The following is a 22,992-nucleotide window of genomic DNA, read 5'->3' on the forward strand; positions in this document are numbered from 1 at the left end:
TCAATACGCGGGAAAAGGTTCATACTGTCGACCCTATCTAACCCCCTAATCATCTTGTACACTTCAATCAAGTCACCCCTAAACCTTCTTTTCTCTAGTGAAAACAGCCCCAAGTGCCTCAGTCTTTCCTCATACGATTTTCCTTCCATACCAGGCAACATCCTGGTAAACCTCCTCTGCACCCGTTCCAATGCCTCCACATCCTTCCTATAGTATGGCGACCAAAACTGCACACAATATTCCAGATGCGGCCGTACCAGAGTCTTATACAACTGCATCATGACCTCAGGACTCCGGAACTCAATTCCTCTACCAATAAAAGCCAGTACGCCATATGCCTTCCTCACCGCACTATTTACCTGGGTGGCAACTTTCAGAGATCTGTGTACATGGACACCAAGATCCCTCTGCTCATCCACACTACCAAGTATCCGACCATTAGCCCAGTACCCCATCTTTTTGTTATTCTTCCCAAAGTGAATCACCTCGCACTTAGCTACATTGAATTCCATCTGCCACCTTTCTGCCCAGCTCTGCAGCTTCTCTATATCCTGCTGTAACCTGCCACATGCTTCCTCACTGTCAACAACTCCTCCAACTTTCGTATCATCCGCAAACTTGCTCACCCAACCTTCTAACCCCTCTTCCAGGTCATTTATAAAAATGACAAACAGCAATGGTCCCAAAACAGATCCTTGCGGAACACCGCTAGTGACGGCACTCCATGAAGAAACTTTGCCATCAACTACTACCCTCTGTCTTCTTCCATCCAGCCAATTCCTAATCCAAACCTCCAACTCACCCTCAATGCCATATCTCCGTATTTTCTGCAGTAGCCTACCATGGGGAACCTTATCAAACGCCTTACTAAAATCCATATATACCACATCTACCGCTTTCCCATCATCAACCTCCTTCGTCACCTTTTCAAAGAATTCAATAAGGTTTGTGAGGCACGACTTGCCCTTCACAAAACCATGCTGACTATCCTTGATCACATTATTCCTATCTAGATGTGCATAAATCCTATCCCTTACAATTCTCTCTAAGACTTTGCCCACAACAGAAGTGAGACTCACCGGCCTATAGTTACTAGGGCTATCCCTACTCCCCTTTTTGAACAAGGGAACCACATTTGCTATCCTCCAGTCTTCTGGGACTACTCCTGTAGACAAAGAGGACATAAAAATCAAGGCCAATGGCTCTGCAATCTCCTCCCTTGCTTCCCAGAGAATCCTAGGATAAATGCCATCAGGCCCAGGGGACTTATCTATTTTCACCTTTTTCAGGATTTCCAACACCTCTTCTCTACATACCTCAAAGCCATCCATTCTACTTATTTGTGCCTCAGTATTCTCATCGACAACAATGCCCTGTTCCTGAGTGAATACTGAAGAAAAGTATTCATTCAGTGTCTCCCCAATCTCTTCCGCCTCCACACGCAACTTCCCCCTACTATCCTTGACTGGACCTATTCCTACCCTAGTCATTCTTTTATTCCTAACATACCTATAGAAAGCCTTAGGGGTTTCCCTAATCCTATCTACTAAGGACCTTTCATGTCCCCTCCTTGCTGCTTTTAGCTCTCTCTTCAGGTCCTTCCTGGCTACCCTATAACTCTCAATCGCCCCAATTGAACCTTCACGTCTCATCTTGAGATAGGCCGCCCTCTTCCATTTAACAAGGGATTCCAATTCCTTATTAAACCACGGCTCCCTCGCACGACCCTTTCCTTCCTGCCTGACAGGTACATAATTATCAAGGACACTCAATAGTTGCCCCTTGAACAAGTTCCACATATCATTTACACTCTTGCCTTGGAGTCTACTTTTCCAAGCCACACATCCTAAGTCATGCCTCACCGCATCATAATTTCCCTTACCCCAGCTATAATTCTTGCCCTGCAGTACACACTTATCCCTCTCCATCACGAGTGTAAAAATCACCGAATTATGGTCACTATCCCCAAAGTGCTCACCTACCTCTAATTCTAACACCTGGCCTGGTTCGTTACCCAGAACCAAATCCAGTATGGCCTCACCTCTTGTTGGCCTGTCTACATATTGTGTCAGGAAACTCTCCTGCACACATTGAACAAACACTGACCCATCTAACGAACTTGAGCTATAGCTTTCCCAATCAATTAGAGGGATGTGTACCTAGTGCTTGCAAACGGGGCTAGATTAGGGTAGGTTATCTGGTTGGCATGGATGAGTTGTCAAGACTTTTGTCTTGATTTTCCATTCCAAAATGCAGTACCTCACATTTATCTAAATTAAATTCAATCTGCCACACCTCGGCCCATTGGCCCATCTAATCAAGATCCCATTATACTCTGTCCATTATACCTCCAGTTTTGGTGTGATCTGCAAACTTACTAACGAAACCTATGTTCTGCATTTTGATTAGTACAGTCTATTTACAACTTATAGTAATTTTGCTTATTAGGTAGGCCTAACGCAGACTTAGAGAAAAACAGGCAAACCACGAGAGCTACTGGAAGCTAGAGATCTTAGCATGGAACTACATTTTAAAGCATTGTGAACAAATTTGATTACAATCTTTATTTAAAAAGAGCCAATACAGCAAAACCAGAGTGTATGGCATAGATTAGGAATGTGAAACTATTGCTAGGAAAATGACTTGAGGCACTGAGATTATTTCAACAAAAGCAGAAATGGAAAAGAGATTTAGTAGCCGTTTTCAAAATGATGAAGCAATTGGCAAAGTGAATTAAGTCAACTTTGTCTTAGGAAATGGGAAGGGGAGACAACGATGAAGAGATTAGGGGCTTGATATTACAGGCCAATTACTAGTAAATAAAGGTTATAAATAAAGTGGGTGACCTTCCCACCAGGTTCTTGCATCCCTCAGAACCATTTCCCATCTGCGCTCTGACCTGTGAAGGTCTTTATTGTCCAATTCATTACCACACAAGTGTCTCATTCTGCTCCTTACACTATTTTACATGCAGCAAGGGAAAGCAAACAGCAGACTACAGTCAGGTACTAAGGATCATCTGTGTCCATGGAAGGCACCCACATTATGACCATATTCCCACTTTAACCCCTGCCCTTGGCTTCTAAAGCCAAGGTTCCCATGCCTTTCCACTGCCCCAACTCCTTGCTCAATGGGATCTGCCATTCAAATTCCCAGACATACCTCTTAGACCAGGCTCCACCTATCTTCTTTTGGGGGATTTCCTTCATCTCAGCAATGATCACTTATGCGACAGTTATGACAAAAGTGCCAGCTTGCAGCTCCTTGGGCTGGAACTTTCTCCCACATTGGGCTCAAATCCTACTATTTGTAGCATAACAGTCGGAATTTTGGTGGGTGGGCTGGCAACTGGCTTTTTAGTCAGGCAGATGAAAGTTTAGGGAATCTAGCATCTCATGAAACCCAGTTCAAAATGCTGGTCCATATACTGCAGATTTTAAACTTTTTTTTCAAACATTTAGTTCATGGGAGGAGTTGCATATTCATGATTTATATAACATGCAAGATTCTGAGGGAGAGGGGGAGCGGTTCAAAAGGGTAGTTGGGGAAAGATTTTTCCAGTCATGGGACAATCAAGAACTAGGGTATGTACTTACACAAAAAGGTGGCATGCAATTAGTGTATGTCTGGGGTTCTCTACCCCAGAAAGTTGTGGAGGCTGCATCACGGAAAGTACTTAAAAAGGAGGTACATAATTTTTTCTTGAAATATCAAGACATTCAAGGCTGTAATGAGCTTGCACAAAAGAGATGAGATGTAAAGCAGATCAGCCAACATTTTGTGGAATGAAAGGGCAGGCTTGAGAAACTGAATGGCCTTCTCTTGCCCCTACTTCTAAAGTTGTTATGCCCTTATATGAACAGGAGAAATTGATGAGCTGGAAAGGACCCAACAGAACTTGAAGCTTGCCAATATCAGAGCTTAAAAATGTGTTGCTGGAAAAACGCAGCAGGTCAGGCAGCATCAAAGGAACAGGAGAATCGACGTTTCGGGCATAAGCCCTTCTTCAGGAATGAGGAGGGTGTGCCAAGCAGGCTAAGATAAAAGGTAGGGAGGAGGGACTTGGGGGAGGGAATACGATAGGTGGAAGGAGGTTAAGGTGAAGGTGATAGACCGGAGAGGGGATGGGGGCGGAGAGGTCGGGAAAAAGATTGCAGGTCAAGAAGGCGGTGCTGAGTCTGAGGGTTGGGACTGAGAAAAGGTGGGGGGAGGGGAAATGAGAAAGCTGGAGAAATCTGCATTCATCCCTTGTGGTTGGAGGGTTCCTAGGCGGAAGATGAGGCGCTCTTCCTCCAGGCGTCATGTTGCCATGGTCTGGCGATGGAGGAGGCCAAGGACCTGCATGTCCTTGGCGGAGTGGGCGGGGGAGTTAAAATGTTCAGCTACGGGGCGGTTGGGTTGGTTGGTGCGGGTGTCCCAGAGGTGTTCTCTGAAATGTTCCGCAAGTAGGCGGCCTGTCTCCCCAATGTAGAGGAGACCACATCGGGTGCAGCGGATGCAGTAAATGATGTGTGTGGAGGTGCAGGTGTATTTCTGACGGATATGGAAGGATCCCTTGGGGCCTTGGAGGGAAGTGAGGGGGGAGGTGTGGGCACAAGTTTTGCATTTCTTGCGGTTGCAGGGGAAGGTACCGGGGGTGGAGGTTGGGTTGGTGGGTGGATGTGGATCTGACGAGGGAGTCGCGGCGGGAATGGTCTTCCCGGAACACTGATAGGGGTGGGGAGGGAAATATATTCTTGGTGGTGGGGTCTGTTTGGAGGTGGCAGAAATGACGAAGGATGATACGATGTATCTGGAGGTTGGTGGGGTGGTAGGTGAGGACCAGTGGGGTTCTGTCCTGGTGGCGATTGGAGGGGCGGGGTTCAAGGCCAGAGGAGCGGGAAGTGGAGGAGATGCGGTGGAGAGCATCGTCAACCACGTCTGAGGGGGAATTGCGGTCTTTGAAGAAGGAGGCCATCTGGGTTGTTCGATATTGGAATTGGTCCTCCTGGGAGCAGATGCGGCGAAGGCGAAGGAATTGGGAATATGGGATGACATTTTTACAGGGGGCAGGGTGGGAGGAGGTGTAATCTAGGTAGCTGTGGGAGTCAGTCGGTTTATAGTAAACGTCCGTGTTGAGTTGGTCGTCCGAAATAGAAATGGAGAGGTCTAGGAAGGGGAGGGAGGAGTCTGAGACGGTCCAGGTAAATTTGAGGTCGGGGTGGAAGGTGTTAGTAAAGTGGATGAACTGTTCAACCTCCTCGCGGGAGCACGAGGTAGCACCAATACAGTCATCGATGAAGCGGAGGAAAAGGTGGGGGGTGGTGCCAGTGTAGCTGCGGAAGATGGACTGTTCCATATATCCAACGAAGAGGCAGGCATAGCTGGGGCCCATGCGGGTGCTCATGGCTACTCCTTTGGTTTGGAGGAAGTGGGAGGATTGGAAAGAGAAGTTGTTCAGAGTGAGGACCAGTTCAGTCAGTCAAAGGAGGGTGTCAGTGGAAGGGTACTGGTTGGTTCGGCAGGAAAGGAAGAAGCAAAGGGCTTTGAGGCCTTCGTGATGGGGGATGGAGGTGTATAGGGACTGGATGTCCATGGTGAAGATAAGGCATTGGGAGCCGGGGAAGCGAAAATCATGGAGGAGGTGGAGGGCGTGGGTGGTGTCCCGAACGTAGGTGGGGAGTTCTTGGACTAAGGGGGACAGGACCGTGTCAAGGTATGCAGAAATTAGTTCGGTGGGGCAGGAGCAGGCTGAGACAATGGGTCGGCCGGGGCAGTCAAGTTTGTGGATTTTGGGCAGGAGGTAGAAACGGGCGGTGCGGGGTTGTGGGACTATGAGGTTGGAGGCAGTGGATGGGAGATCCCCTGAGGTGATGAGGTTATGGATGGTCTGGGAGATGACGGTTTGGTGGTGGGAGGTGGGGTCATGGTCAAGGGGGCAGTAGGAGGAGGTGTCCGCGAGCTGGCGTTTAGCCTCAGCAATATAAAGATCAGTGCACCAAACTACCACCGCGCCTCCCTTGTCTGCCGGTTTGATGGTGAGGTTGGGGTTGGAGCGGAAGGAGTGGAGGGCTGCACATTGCGAGGGTGAGAGGTTGGAGTGGGTGAGAGGGGTGGACAGGTTGAGGCGGTCAATGTCGCGGCGGCAGTTGGCTATGAAGAGATCGAGGGCGGGTAAGAGGCCAGCACCGGGTGTCCCGGTGGATGGGGTATGTTGGAGGCGGGAGAAGGGGTCGTCAGAGAGTGGGCGGGAGTCCTGGTTGAAGAAGTAGGCGCAGAGGCGAAGGCGGTGGAAGAAATGCTCGATCAAGGTAAGTATCATGATTAAACACTACTTTCACTCTTTCTCCATCTATGTAATCTCCTATTCAAAGCTTAAAACAATGCAGAGATAAAACCTGGCACCACAAGGGAAAGAATACTCTCCAAAATAGCCCTTCAATCCTCTTAGCCAATTGAAACCAGTCTAGGTGCTCACATGGGCCCAGCATTACCCCAAAAATACTTACATTCAATGTAATGTAATCTTTGTCCCAGTTGATTAATAGTTTCAATGCTTTTTTCTGTTCTCCTTTACACAGTATGAAAATTAACACACAAGCACAGGAAACCCAAGAAATAGTGTCTGGCATACTGACGCAGCTGTAACAAGAAATGGGAGCAAAAACATTTGCGCCTAAACCCATGATATACAAAGTTTCAGGTCAGCAGTAATAACGAAAGCAAGAAACAGATAAGTACACATTGGAGTCTACATTGTCCTCCGGAACCTCCATATTGCCATATGGCAATGCTGATGGTTTTGAACTAAACTTATATACACTGCAGCCTCTTACCAATTTTCACCACTATGTGAATTTAAATGATTGAACGGAAGGCTTTTGTTTGTATTAGTCTGACCAAAACCAACCTCTGACCACATTCTATATACATTGTATCTTGGAACCGAACTATAAATTAGTCACTAGCTGAAATTTAATTACATTTTCAGTAAAACAAAAATCCTTTATTCTTCTTTTCTCAATTTAAAGAATAGTTAAGAAAGAATTCTTAAAGAATTTAAGACACAATTTAAAGAATAGTTTTCTGATTTGGTGCTTCCAGTTTAAAGTATAACTCAGGAATTCAGATGTGTGCTGTACATGAAACAAAAATAGAAAATTCTGGAAACACTCAGTGGGCCTGGCAGTATCTGAGAAGACAGCAATAGAGTTAGTATGGTAGGTCAATGACCTTTCCTCACAACTGCTAGTCATCAACCTCAAATATTAAATTGTCCAATATATTGCCTTGATTTGCTGAATGTTTCCAGCTTTTCTGGGTTTATTTTTCAGATTTTCAGTACGTGCTGCATTTTGATTTTGCACATAATTTTCCAGTTATTAGTCATACAATCCTTAATTGTGCAACACAAGCCCCAAATTCTTATGTATTCCCAGCGGTGAGACAAATGTTGCAACTGCAAAATTTGGAAATGACCCCTTTAGAGTCAAATACAGCAAGGAAAGAATCCACATTATATAACACCTTTGATCTTAGCTTCATTTGCAGGCAACACCAGTGAAATCTTGATGATCTAAAGTAAACATTCCTGTCACTTGTGACAATCGTAAATTTTCCAAAAACAATCTGAACTTCTTATTCATTCTGATGTTTTTCCTGGACTGCATTTTCACCATACTTACTGCTAAGACGCTCCAATGAAAATAAACTGAGATTTGGAAACCTCAACCTCGTCATTGGTTGCATGTTTCACTATTTTTCAGTCACCACAATCAATACTGAAAGAAGTGCAGATACACCTACAGCGCTAAAAGAATTACTGTTCCTTTGGATTTTGAGTTTAATAATGCTAGCTAGTTTCAACATAAAGTTCATGAGTCTTCCAAACATTTTGTACATTTAGGATTAGCATTAGTCTGGGAATTGTGATAATTGCAATTCAGTCCTGATATCACTGCTTTCACAATTCTGAATTAATTTATTTAATGATAATGTTAAACTACTTTGAAGAAAACTCTTCACAGGTTGGCCTCTAACTGTAGTCATTGAAATTTCTTTGAAGTGCCTCTTGCTCCACCAAAGTAACTAACAAAAAAGCAACAGAAACATTATTTGCATAAATATATTTTCAGCTAAACTTTGAGTGAAGCTGCAATATTGGAACATGAAGGAAACTTCCAGGAAACTTCTCCAAGGAAACTTCCAGCAAGACTCTTGACAGATGAGAGCCAGCTGAAATTGAAAAATGGGATCAGGTCTCAGCACACCTGGCGTGGTCGGGATGGGTTGCATCTGTCATTGGCCTGGAATATGGATGCTGTCCTGTTGAACAATGTGTCCAAAAGTACAGCAGTCTTACAATAAATGAACGGTCAAATATTTATTGTGTCACCATCAGTGGCAAGCTATTTCTCAAGTAACTGTCCTTCAGCAGTCAAAATGAGAAGCAAAAATGCTATGGCGATTGAAATTAATGTGAACAAATAGGGTTGATCTCCACATCAGAGAGAAACACAAATGATCCATTATTATAAAAAGCATATTTGTAAAGTAAAAACAAAAAAAAAGTGGACAGTTCTGAGATACCTTCCTATTCTGGGAAGTTCATGAAGCTAAGGTGATATTCTGGAGGACACTTCCATTCAATAGGTTAGTCTGTGGTGACCAATCTTTAATCCCCCACAAATTCTTTAGCATGTCTGCTTATTTACCATCTGCCTAGAAAACAAGATCTCATGAAAATATCACACTATTCAACTTATAAAGAAAATACTTATATCAAAAGTACTGGCATCACAATGGAGGCCTTTTGGTGCAGTGTTGATATCCTTAGTCCCAAGTGCAAGTCCCACTCCACGATTTGATGACCTAGGAACATGCATTCAGAACAAGGCTAAACAGGTTGTGTATTCAACCTGTAAACTCTTCTGACATATTTCAATTTCAGGAAGTAACTGCAGGTCAGCCATGTGATGGAAAGAGATTGGAGCCCCTACCATAACAATCCATACAACTTGCATGCAAATGTGTATGTTGCCGTAACAAGTCAGATTCCTCATGAAGCCAGTTAGCTTTGTTAATCAGTGTGGGACACATCAATGCCTTTCCAGGTGAGGTGGATTTGGGTCCTGCCTCCTTGCCCTACTGCTCTACATTTCAATGAGATCACGCCTGAGTTAATAATCTCCAACTTCATTTTCCTGCATTTTTTCCATTACTCTACATTAAAGAATTCCATAGGTTTACCACCTTCAGAGAGACAAAATTCCTTCTCATCTCTGTCTTAAATGGGTGACTACTTATTTTGAAATTCTGCCCTCTGGTCCGAGACTGTCCCACAAGGGGACACAACCTCTTTGCATCTACCTTATCAAGAACCCTAAGATGTCTGTTTCAATAAGGTCTGCTCTCATTCTTCTAAATTCCAATGAGTGCAAGTCCAACCTAATTGAAAAATTCTCATTGAAAAAAATCACTCCATACCCAGGATCAACCGAGAACCTTTGCTGGACTGCCTCCAATGCCAATATGTCTCTCCTTAGATTAGAGGATCAGAACTGTTCATAGTATTCTAGCTGCTGTGTGATCAACATTTTCTATCATTTTAGCAAGACCTCCTCATTTTTATATTCCATTCCTTTCAAAATAAAGGTTAGCATTCCAATTGGCTTCGCTATTACCCACTGAAGTTGGATGGTAGCTTTCTATGATTTATGCAATAGGATTCCCCAAATCCTTCTGTGCAATAGCTGTCTGCAGTCTTTCTCCATTTAAATAATATTCAGCTCATCTATTCTTCCTGCAAATAACTTCACATTTTTCCACATCTGCCAAGATTCTGCACACTCACTGAACTGTCTATATCACTCTGTATATTCTGTTCTCCCCTTTGCTGCAGCTCTCCTCTGTTCTATCCATATGGTTTTTGGGCGTAACTTCCTTCCTGTTGGCATTGCTTCCAGGTTGCCAGGTCACATGGACCAATATTTTCTATTATCCAAAAAAGGTACAATTGATTCCTTTACAATTGAAGCAAACCCTCAGAAGTCCTTTTCAAACAGTTTTAAAAACAAATACAGATTCTACAGAAGTTTTAAAGGCATTACAAATATTCCTTACAGTACTCCTTCCAGACCAAAACTTATCACAAGAGAGAAAATTTGATAGACAATGTAAAATATTAACTTGTAGGATTATCCACTTTTGTGAGGTATACTGAACTCTGAAATATACTTGGACTGAAAGTAATTTGCTTATAAAGAGACCTTTCTTTATAAACATTAAGAGTTTACAGAATTCATTCAGAATTAAAAATGTAATTTAGTGATACCCCTAAATCACATGTAACTCCATTTCTCCCTATCCAGATACATTTGACGTAAGAGGTAACTTTACTGGATTTATTCTAATGAAGATTTCTTTACTCATCTCAAAATAACTGTTCTGAAAGAGATTCTGTTACAAATTCATTGATTTTCCTTTACGTGAAATTACGAACCCTTAGCAAAAGGGTCTTTTATATTTTGAAAACCCTATTAGTCATTGGTACTCACCAAACCTCTTGTAACCCATAGAATGCACTTCCTCTTCTTCACTGTAGTCGTCTGTTAGAACAAATAGTTCAATTAGTGAAACAAATTGGAGCATGGAATTAACAAATACTAATAGAAGAAAGTAAAGACTAGACTCCTATATTCTACATCAAATTATTAACTATAATCATTATCAACTTGTTCACATTGTGTGCATCCTTATTAGGAAAAGTCATAATCTTCATCCATATTCCCTCACATCTGAAATTAATAGGGGTTGACTTTTCCATCACAATGTATTTTACATAAAAAATACCAGTCTTCTTTACGTATTGTACTGGCTTATTTTAAAGTAGTGTTTCCAGATTTACCTTTTCTATACAGTTTACAGTATTATAAATGCTTTTACGAGGTCATATTTCAATTGCTCCTTTAAGGTTAAAAGCTTAAATTCCTCAATCTTTCATACCAGGATTGCCTTATGGGGTTGCTCTCTGAAATGCCTCCATATTTTCACTTTCTGCCTTGTGCCTTCGTGACAAGACCTTCATGCAATATGTTTTTCATGTCTACTGTTTCAATAATGACTTTAATTCATAAGCTAGCTGCGATACAGTGCAACGTTACAGTCTTGAAATGAAGTAAGGATAAAAGAAAGGAATTCCAAAGGTGAGGTGAGGGTGACTGTTCTCGACATCAAGACAGTAACAAAAAACCCTACATAAACTGGAGAGAACTCGCCAGTGGTTATAGTAATTTAGACAGGAAAACAGAAAGGAAAATAACTATGTTGCTGGAGATAATCATCTCATCCCTTTGGACATTAATGCAGAAGTCCCTCACGGTACTGTCCTGGGCCCAACCCTTTTCAGTTATTTCATCATTAACCATAGCTCCATCATAAGGTGGGAAAGTTCACTGACAACTGCACAAAGTTCAATACCACCTCCTCAGATGCTGATACCTTGTCCACCATCTGCCAGTCAATGCCTAGATCTATCAAGAGAAATTCTAACCACTTCCACTTGTCGTTCAACAGTATCACCATTACTGAATTTTCCATTCTTCATATCCTGAGGTTGACCACTAGACCATCCATATTAACAATGTATCGATAGAGCAGTTCAGAAGTTGAGAATTCTTCAATGAGTAACTTAACTTCTGATTGGTTGACCCCTGACCAGTCAGGACTGTGATGAAATATTCTCCACTTCCCTGGATGAATGCAGTTCTAAAAATAATCAAAAAGCTCAACACCATCCTGATAAGCAACCTCCTTGCTCAACACTCCATCCACGATCATAAAAATTATCTCTACAAGTGTGTGCTACAGTAGCAGCAGCATACCAAATATGAAACGCACAGCAGGAACTTACCAAGGGTCCTTTTGACAGCACCAGCCAAAAGTATGACTGAAAATAATGTATGCAGTTGCCCTATGGAAAACTAGTTGAAAAGTGTGGTGCTGGAAAAGGACAGCAGGTCAGGCAACATCCGAGAATCAGGAGCATAAGCCCTTCATCAGAAATCTGTGTGTGTGTGTGTGTTGCGGGGGGAGCTGAGAGATAAAATAGGAGGGGGTTGGAGCTTGGGGGGAAGGTAGCTTGGAAGGCGATAGGTAGATGCAGGTGTGGGGGGAGGGGAAGATGGTGATAGGTCAGAGCAAAAGGTGGAGTGGTAGGTGGGAAGAAAGATGGACAGGTGAGAAGTTGAAGAGGACAGGGCCGAGTTGGAGGGTTGGATCTGGGATGAGGTGGGGGGAAGGGGAGATGAGGAAACTGGTGAAATCAATGTTGATCCTGTGTGGTTGGAGGGTCCCAAGGTGGAAGATGAGGAGTTCTTCCTCCAGGCATCGGGTGGCTACGGGCCTCCTCCACCACCAAATCCTAGCCACCTTCCCACCTACCAATCCACCTTTTGCTCTGACCTATCACCATCTTCCCCCTGCCCCACACACCTGCATCTACCTATCGCCTTCCAAGCTACCTTCCCCCCAAGCCCCAACCTCCTCCTATTTTATCTCTCAGCTCCCCCCGCAACACACACACACACACAGATTTCTGATGAAGGGCTTATACTCCTGATTCTCGGATGTTGCCTGGAAAACTGAAGAACATCCACAATGGGGAGTTAACGATTTACAGATGCCACAAACAGAGCAACAAACACTCCTCAGAAGATTTTACAACTTGAGAGGGTCACAGAGATAAGGAGCAATGGTGCAACTGAGAAATATATTTTAAATTTGAGCTTTGAGAAATAAAGTAAGCTGGTAAGCAGAGGGATAATAGATAAATGGACAATAGAATTGAAGCAGCAAAGCTTTTGATGGCCTGTAATTTATGAGAGATGTAGAATGGGCATGTTGCAAAGTTGGAAGAATAACCCAGTCTAGACATTCGAGGTAATTTTTTCACCGGTCTTCTTTACTCAAGCACATGCAAGGGAACCAAAGGACAGAACAACGTCTCTCCTCTGATACACAAAAGAACATTTAAGGCGTATCTTATATCTCAACGTTCAAGAGACATTAGTGTTCACATGATTCGTCAATTGCACAAATGGTTATAGCAAAGTTTGAACAATTGATAGAATATCTGTTTCTCAGTCAGAGTCTGCTCACAACTTGCTCTTGGCTGCTTGCCTACCCTATTGGTCAGGATTCATTCTCTCCCGGTCATGCTCAGGCATGCTTATGCTGTGCTTAGCCTTGTTGATCAGAATTTGCTTACTTCCATGTTTGCCCAAACATACTTGTGCTATATTAACCCTTTCAGTGGTTCAAAAGGAATAATAGAAGTCATTTCTAGTGGTCAGAAAGATATGGATGAGAGTTTCAACAATGGAGTGAGGATGGACAGAGATGACCAATGTGATAAAAATCAAAATATGATCTCTTTGTGAAGGAAATGATAGTGGGCTGTTAACTCAATGCTGGGTCAAGTAGGATGGCAAGTGTGCAGTCTGATACAATGGACAGAAAAAGCGATTTAGTTAGTAATAATATTCAGAGTTGTAGTGCAGTTCAAAAACATTGGTCTTATCTATGTTCAACTGGAGGATTTTGCAGTTCATTGGATAAGACAGGGTAGGTGGTGCAGAGGTACAGCTGCATGTTATTGGTGGAACCTGTCATCAGATTATGCTGCCAGAGGTATTCAGATAAGAATAGATTCTCAAAGGAATATAGAGGTAACAGGATAAGTAACTGGTCCATTAGATGAGCATGAAATCAAGCAAATCTAGTTCTACTGGACAAGAGAAAAGAGGCATTTGAGGAAGATGGTGTGGCCATTCATATCCAAAATTGAAGTGAAGTCAAGAAGGATGAGGAGTGATGGTGTACCACCATCTGTATGAGGATGCCATTTGTGACTTTCATTAGAACTATTACAGACAGAAGCCTGATTAGACTGATTCAAGGATTAGGATAGATGTGGAAAAAATGAGCATTGGTTACAATACTGACAACATATTTATGGCACTTGAACAGGAACAGAAATTGTATTTGAGAGGTTAAGGGTTTCTTTCTCAGGGGTTGACACCAGTAGTTTTCAAAGAAAGGTGGAGAATACCTGAGTAAAGGGAATATTGGAACAACAAAGGGAAAACAAGGCAGTTAGTTGGTGGGAATCGATTCAAGACAGCATCAGGTGGATTTCACAGACAGGTTGAGGTTGGAGAGGGAATGGAAGATGGTAAGGGAGAAATTAGAATTTGTAACACTTTCAGGGCTAGCTTGGGCCTTATGACAGGTTTGGCCAGAGGAAGGGAGTTTGAGACAGAAGAAGCTGAATTGATTGTCTTCATTTTAGGAACAAAAAGGTTGATGAGCATGTTGTTGGAGCTGAAGGGAAAGAGAATGGGTAAAGAAAGGTTTAATGAAATGGTAGTAGATGAAGAAAGATACTGGGATTTGTATTTGATGTTCAGGATGATTCCGGACAAAGAAGCAGATTAGCAGGTTACAGCATAGGCTGCAAATGTTTGATAAAATTTAAGGAAAGGAAAACCTGCATTTAAATAGTGCTTTTTCAAACATGTCAAAGTATTTTCAGCTAATCAACTACTTTGAAGTCCAGTTACTGTGAATTGTAGGAAAGGTCAGCTATTTTGAAAATGTCAGGATCCCACCAACAGCAGTTAGTTAAGAGACAAAAAAACTGTATATTTTGTGACTAAATATTGGCCAAGACACAAGTGATAATTTCCTGTTGTTCGTCAAAATAGTGCAATGTGATGTTATAAGTCAGGCAGAGTTCGAACTCAATTTAATGTCTCATTTGAAAAGTGGTATTGCACTAGAGTGTCAGCCATGACCAATCAGTTCTAAAGAAACGTCATATTATTAACTCTGTTTTTTCTTCTACATATGCTACCAGAGCTGTTGATCTTCTTCTTCATTTTCTGCTTTTAGTTTAGGCTGTGACAGAGTCACGCTTTTTACTGGCACATCTATTGTAGGAAATGTGTTGAGAAAATGAGTAGCTTAGAGGTGTTATGGTGAACTGAGAACCAATGAATAACTAGGAAGTTGGAATTGTGAAAGAACGATCGAACGAACTCTTTCTGGGAGAATAAGTCAGGGGATGTGGCTGGTGAGGAACAAGAAGCAATCAGTATGTGGATGAGCCATTGAAAGGCTACGTTGTTTCTTGTCAAACTACATTGAGTTTAGAAATTACTGTTGGCACTGTTAGTGAATGACATACTAGCTTGTTAAACATTCATCTCCGTTAGTTTATCAAAAGTTAACACTTTAATTTACGACAGAATATCACTTCTGTTAAACCAGTTGACAAAGAAATACTAAATAAATGTGTTTAGTGCCATTCATCAACATCAACCTCCTCCTCATAAGTCCTTGACTCATAGTAGTCTTCCCATGTCTATCCAATCATTGCCAGTATTTTTCAATGTCAAAATCTTCCTTAAAGTTTCATGCCAGCAAGAGCTAATACCCTAACATTACTGAAAATAATTTCCAGGACATGGTTTCAAAATGAATTATTGAAAATGAACAGGGAAATCTACAAATAGCTCATTACATTAACTGTCACAGGGCTTTGGAATTTCATTAGAAAATATGCCTCCTGATTCATTTTGGCCTTACTTAGTGATTGTACAACCAAAATGTAATGCCCTTCTTTGGATTCCACAAGGGAAACTGTGAACCATTCCAGTGCAAAGCTCCTGCACTGGTTATGTTTATAGAAAAAAAACCTGCTACTGAAAGTCCACATTTACATCTAGTGCCATGGAGCCATCATTGAATATAGTGTGAATCCATGCCACGATAAAGAGGCTGAGCACACATAAATCAATGGTTGTGTTATCCAACTAGTGTCTGCGTGAGGAGCTTTGGTACCTGTCGTTCATCTACAGCAAACTGCTGCCACTGTATGTTGGTAGTGAAGGAGTGAATGTTTAATGCACTTCACTGTGGCCCAGTGATCAGCTCATGATGATAAGTAGGTCAAGATGACTCCTTGATCACACATCTTATGATGGAAACTCAGAAACAGGCCCTTCGGCCCAACAAGTCCACACCAACCCTCTGAAGAGTAATCCACCCAGACCCATTCCCCTACATTTACCCCTTCACCTAACACTATGGGCAATTTAGCATGGCCAATTCACCTAACCTGCAAATTTTTTGGACTGTGGGAGGAAACTGGAGCACCCGGAGGAAACCCACGCAGACACGGGAAGAATGTGCAAACTCCACACAGACAGTCGCCTGAGGCGGGAATTGAACCCGGGTCTCTGGCACTGTGAGGCAGCACTGCTAACTACTGTGCCACCGTGCTGCCCATAAATCAACCCTCTGAAATAATCCAGTATCCAAGCCAGGAGTGTCCAAAATCTTCAGGTCTTTCTGGCTAATGGAGTCTGGAGGTATTGGTGCTGGGGTTCTTCCCTTTTACATCCACAAACATTCGAACACTTAAACCCTTAGGATGGTCCTTAATGGTGATTTAGAGTGTCGCTTACAAGCACCTGCTCTAGTTTGGCAGCATTTTGTGCAAATTGGTGATATCTAAACTTCATCACTCACCCAACCCACACCCAAGCTCACTGAACTTCTGTAAATGGGATTTATTCCTGAAGAATGTTTTGCACTCCATATAGTCTACATTGTAATTCTCAATAGCTGGAATTGGAAATTCAAACGTGGTGATGGATTCCTGCCTGTTGCAAAGCAGAAGAGGGGTGGGGGTCATGGCTTTATTTTTTTTATTTATTCTTTCATAGGATGTAACAGGCTAGGCCAGCATCTGTTGCAATTCCTAACTGCTCTTTTTGAAGTACAGGTACATAATCCTTCATCTGAAATGCTCAGGACCAGCTGACTTTCGGAATTCAGAATTTTTCGAATTTCAGAATAAGTGATGATTTGATAGTGAAATTTTTAAAAAATCTTATCAAACAGCAGAAGCACTGTGAGTAAAACAGGCCCTTAAACAGAACTGAGGCCTGCCAATACTAGGCCACGCCCCCACACGTCGCATCTGAGTGACACACATCATGGGTGTGGAGTTAAGTTAACTGTTTGCACATGAAATAACCTTGTTAATGAGAAAAAAACTTCACGAAAAACCTTCAGATTTTGCAGCTTTTCAAATTTTGGATAAAGGGTTGTCTACCTGTACTACACAACCATCTTGTGTAGGTATATCCACAGTGATGTCAGGTCAGGAGTTCCAGAGTTTGACTCCAGCAAGAATAAAGGAACAGTGGTCTCATTCTAAGATTGGATGGTGTGTGGCTTAGAGGGAAACCTGTAAGTGGTGGTGTTCTCATGTATTTGCTGCTGTTGTCATTCTATTTGATAGTGCTTATGGTTTGGAAGGTGTTATTGAATTATGGATTTTGATTAATTGTCACATTGATGAATTGTTGCATTGTGTCTGTGGATGGTACACACTAGTGTCACTGTATATTGGTGGTGTGGGAGTGAATGTTTAAGATAGTGATGGATGTGATGCTGACTAAGTAGGCTGTTCTGCCCGGGACAATGTCAAGCTTCTTGAGCATTGTTGGAGCTACTCTAATTCAGGAAAGTGGAAAATATTCTATCACCTTGTGATTTGTGCCTTGTTGTTATTGGATAGGCTTTAGCAAGTCAGGAGGTGAGTTTCAAGTTTGCCACAGAATTCCAGCTTCTGACCTGTGCATGTAACCTGAATATTTATATGACTGCTCCAGTGTCTGGTTAATGGTAATCCCAGGGTGTTGGTAAGAGAAATTTGTCTATGTTAATGTCAGTGAAAGTACAGGGGAGAACGTCTAATTTTCTTGAGTTGGAGGTGGTTGTTACTTGGCACTTGATATCTGTCATTCATTTGAGCTCAGTTAAGACAGCTTTGAAGGACCACCTCTACTTCAAATCCAGATATGTTAGCAATTCATTGTTTTCCTCTGACAAATTTGATTCTGAAGTGTGGTTACAAGAGTTTGTCCATAATTCAATTTGAAGGGTATATCAGCTGTCAGCTGCAAATCTGGTTCAAGTTTATCAAGAAGCCAACAATTGATACATTAGGGGAGGGACAATTAAAATGAAGTTAAAGAAACAGAACAGTGTTAGTTGACGACATTCCAACTCTTTGCCCATTGCTGTACATTCAAATGAAACTCTCTTGTTTGGGAAGAAACAGAGCAGGTGGAAGAGACTGGCTTAGACATTAGTTACCCAAAACCTGTAATACTGAGTTTTAAAAAAAACTTGTCAAAACTTCATTCCTTGGGTCAATGCCTTATCACACAACCAAAACAACAAATGGTCAAAATATCAAGAGAGACTTGCGTCCCACTGTGCAGTCCACCCCCACCATTTACAAAAAGTTAATTTATTGCCCTGTCAATGTGGGTTCCACTTGTTTGCCGGTCAATCCAATTCAGACTATGTTTTGCACATCGTTGAAAACTTGACTGGCACTATTGAGTGTGCTTACAGAGTGATGGAGTTGTTAACCATAGCATTAACAAAAAAAACTTCTAATGTCCAGAAAAACCCCTCTTGTATTCAAGTTTTCATTGAAATTTTGTATGTTTCACGTTACAATTTGATTTGTTTTACAGTCTCTTATAAAAGCTGTCACATAACCATTCATTTACATTCGCGCAAATAGAATAAAAACTCACACTTTTTGCAACTGCACATTCTCAGCAAATGTTGAGCCTGAGTAAAATTGCTTCCAAGACTATACGTTGCCAATTGGCTGTTCGGAGATGAGCAATGGGGAAGGAAGTGTGTATCAGTTGGAGTATGTGGAGGCTCGGGAGGAAGAGAGAGTTTCAAGTGGAACAATGACCAAGGCTACATTGATTTTAAAATAAGCGGCATTGCTCTGATCTAACTCCACTGCAAATCCAAACAGTGACGGTTAAACAATAAGGCACCGATGAACATGCTTTCAGGGAGGGCATGGTGGCTCAGTGGTTAGCACTGCTGCCAAACACCACTAGGGACCTAGGTTCGATTCCTGCCTTGGGCAGACTGTCTGTGTGGAGTTTACAAAGTTAAAAATCACACAACACCAGGTTATAGTCTAACAGGCTTGTTTGGAAGCAGTAGCTTTTGGAGCACTGCTCCTTCATCAAGTGGTTGTGGTATACTCCAAAACTATCTGATGAAGGAGCAGCGCTCTGAAAACTACTGCTTCCAAATAAACCTGGTGTTGTGTGATTTTTAACTTTGTACACCCCAGTCCAACAGTGGCACCTCCAAGTCATGTGTGGAGTTTGCATATTCTCCCGTGTCTGTGTTTTCCCGATTCCTCCCACAATCCAAAGATGTGCAGGTTCGGTGCAAATTAGGGGCAAATATAGAGGGATAGGAGAATGGGTTTGGGTGGGATACTCTTCGGAGAGTCAGTGTGGACTTGTTGGGCTGAAGGGCCTGTTTCCACACCGTAGCGATTCTATGATCAGAGAAGAAAGAATGCTGAGATTTATAGAATTGCAAGAGGCGTCATCGAAGTCTCCAGGTGCTGCCCTACAGGATTGTAGCATCAGGCTTTCCAGTGGTTCCAGGGGTGAGGAAGATAGGTCAGAGAAGTTCAGTCTTCTGTTCCCTGGAATAAAGAAGACTGAGAGAAAAAAATGCGCCCAGTAGATAGTAGGAAATTGTTGACCCTGGCAATAGAATAGTGGAAGTAGTGGAATCTGGTCCAATAACAACATTTAAAAGGCATCGGGATGGGTACATGATTAGGAAGGTTTAGAGGGATATGCGCCAAATGCTGGACAGTATTAATTTAGGATATCTGGCTGGCATGGACGAGTTGGACCTAAGTGTCTGTTTACGTGCTGTACATCTCTAAGACTCTATGACTCTATAACTACGTGCTTTCAAATGCAATATTGAGTCTGAACATTACTGGGGTTGTAAATTTAAACAATACAGATCCTGAACAGAAGTCTCACGGTTTGATGAGTAAATTCAAGAAGAATTCACCAACTCAAGGGCAGTAAGCAGGTAAGAGCGGTAAGTCAAAATAAAAGTGGGGCTGCTCATGAAGGAGGCAGGACTAGTTTCTACTGGGACACTTCCAACTCGAGTTCAATAGATGTTTTCCTTTGTAAAGTCTGGATAGTGCATTTACTGAAGAGAGGTTTAGGAGTCGCTGTAAGCAGCCAAATAACTTTAACACAGCTCTCGGACCGCTGGCATATAATTACTACCAGATGTTCTTTTTTTTAAAAAAAGAGAAACAAATTAAAGGACATTGCAAAATCCGGGTCAAAATGCCTGCTCTCAGAATGTCGAGTAAACAACACGGTTGAGGGATGTGGAGAATTCAGCTCGCGAAAGGCCATTCATCATTATTCAGAGGACAATTATGAATCGATAACTCCTGCAGCTCCCCCCATACAGAATAAAAACATCACCGAAACCCAACAGGTCGCCGAGAAATGAGGACCCCCACAAAGTTCAGTGGAAAAAAATAACATTGTCAAAAGACTCCTTCATGTCTGTTCGACCATATAAACAATTTGTTGATGTTGACAAAACCAATCACGTAACGAGAGTAAGTTGATACTTAATGTTTTGAACATTCAAAACAAGTTGTGTGCAAAATCAATGAAATGAATGTGTATACAACTGTATCTTATTGTTCAGCATGGATACAATACACGTCAACGCACTCATCAAATATAAGATTCTTCACACTGGAAGGAATCAGATATTTCTCGAGTAATTTAAATTTCGCTCGAACTTGAAACCTACCTTTCATTTTGGCGGCGAAGCGGCTCATTAAAATAAATGGGAAACAATGTCCTCAGTCCAGTCAGCTAATAAGATGATACCGGTGTTTTGACGCTTTACGCTGCTTTCATGATAAATACCTGGTTTTCCCTACAATTGAATAACCAATATTCAGAGTTCCCACATAACACACGTTCTCAGGGTTTCTTCTGAAGTTTTTAAAAAAATATATCAAGCTATGATTCAAAATCCGTCAGCATCGGAAGAGCGAGCAGCCCTGAATGGTTTTGAAGAACGTCTCTCTCAAGTTGCAAGCTGCATTCAGCAAAGTGTCTGGATTCTTGAAAGTTTCAAGCAGAGGCTTTTACTCACTGGCTGCTATCAGACCACAAAAATGCAAAACGCAAAAGGAAGTCCCCAGCCTGCAGGCTTCTCCTCCAGCACGTGTTTCCATCATCTGCCTATTTGTTTACAATGGGGATGAATGCAAATTCCGCTGGAGCCCCAGGTACTGCCTTGAGCGAATACCAACGGGTGATATGTCCGGTTCGTATTACACGTTACGTGACTCGTAAGAGAAACGAGTGCAAGCAATCTGGTTTTCATTTGGTCTCAAAATGCAAAACATCGCAAAACTCTTAGAGGCAGCATCGCGCAGTTCTGCGTTGAAACATTTCTCCTGCTCCTTATGACTGGTTTTGAAATCTTCCCGAGTACAGTCTAAACAAATCATGATGGAATAACAAACTGATATATTGCTAGTCGCTGCTGTTTTAGTACATTATAAACAAACGTAGCTTCTTGGCTTTTCTATTTTGATCTCAACTTATTGTTATATTGGTGAGGAGTCAGTAGTAATCAACCATCAATTTGGGAACAGTGAGGAAATTGGCTGGAAGACACATCTTGTTACATGGGATGTTTCGCCACAGGGAGCAGTAACGCAGAGATCATTGCAACTTAAGAGAAATATTGATGACTTGAAATCAATCTCATTTATAAAAAATTGAGGCAGAACAATAATAGAGGGAGAGGCAAACATTGAGGAATAGCTTTAGATTGTTCTAGTGAAGGGTACTGCAGGCGACAACCAAGTGGATTTTTCTGTTCATTCTATAATTCCATTAACCATTTCTAGCACATAATTAAGACAATCTTCTAATAGTCAATTTGTTTTTGACATTTGACACCACTGAAATCAGGTATAATCAGGGGTTCAGATCCATAAATTCACTTTTTCCTAAATTCATAACACTTTTCAATCCTATAACCCTCCCAAAAACCCCTCAGTTATATGTCTCTCCTCCTTTCATAAAATCATTTTTGTTATTGTTCATTTTATCTCAAACTCTGAATTTTTAAACCTGAACTCCAGTCTTCTCCAGTCTTATCTGTAGAATTCTCTTGAAAACCTCTTCGGCTAGACTTTTGGTCGCTTATCTTGTTCCTTGGTTGAGCATCAAGTTTCTGTTTTGTGAAGTAGTTTGCACAAACGTTAAAGGTACTGCAGCAGATTTTGTAGCTAACAATAAAGTGAGGACACTTATCACTGACCATGAAATAAGTCTGTGAATTCCTGTGATCTCTCTGGTCAGAATTTCACCTCTAGCACTACGCAATAGCTGACTGCAATGTCCTTGACTGGGCATTTATATCTGGAGCTAGTGCAATGATATCAAATATTCCCAGCAGAAATCATACAGAAGGACTTCAAACAGTACTGAGATACACTCACTTCAAAAATGTTTATATGGAGTAAGTTAAAGCTTGTAACATACACAGGGGGAGAAGATAGTAACTAAAAAAGTTTTGAAAAGAATATTTTTTTAAATTGCCTAAAAACTCATTGATTTATCATTTATTAGCATTCCAACCTGACAAAATTATTTTTTCAGGACAATAATTTTATTAATTACATTAACTCCTTAAAAACAGTTATACCTGTAAGAGGAAGGTATAACCTTTAGGGTGTTTCAACCATTTTAGGCCTTGGAAAATTGAAATTCTTGCAGTTTTTTTTGCAGAATAAGAACAAAACAAGCTGGAAAATCTCAGCGGGTGAGAAAGTAGCTGTGGAGAGAAATGGACTTAATGTTTTAGGTCAATGTCCTTTCCTGGTAAAAGCTCAGAAACTTGAAACATTAATTCAATTTGTCTCCACTAATGCTGCCTGACCTGCTGAGTCTTTCCAGTTTTCTTTGTCATCGTATTATCTCTGTAATTCTGTCTAAAACTTCTAATGAACAGTTAAGTAGCCACCTA

The 22,992-nt window shown here is 41.8% G+C and overlaps 1 protein-coding gene across 1 annotated transcript in view; it reads right to left on the bottom strand.

Annotated features, from left to right (window-relative positions):
• Positions 1 to 21,413, bottom strand: part of colec12 (collectin sub-family member 12) — a 205,021-nt gene extending 183,608 nt beyond the window's left edge. Inside the window, exons 1-2 of the mRNA XM_043688229.2 lie at positions 20,752 to 21,413; positions 10,536 to 10,586 (exon numbers count right to left, since the gene is read on the bottom strand). Coding sequence (XP_043544164.1) covers positions 10,536 to 10,586; positions 20,752 to 20,779 — 79 coding nt within the window. The 5' untranslated portion in view covers positions 20,780 to 21,413. The remainder of the gene's footprint in view (positions 1 to 10,535; positions 10,587 to 20,751) is intronic.
• Positions 21,414 to 22,992: the final 1,579 nt, after the last annotated feature.

The sequence above is a fragment of the Chiloscyllium plagiosum genome, unplaced genomic scaffold, assembly GCF_037043375.1.
Source record: "Chiloscyllium plagiosum isolate Xiang-an unplaced genomic scaffold, Cpla_swu_hap1 HiC_scaffold_4, whole genome shotgun sequence".
In the NCBI taxonomy this organism is placed as follows: Eukaryota; Metazoa; Chordata; class Chondrichthyes; order Orectolobiformes; family Hemiscylliidae; genus Chiloscyllium; species Chiloscyllium plagiosum.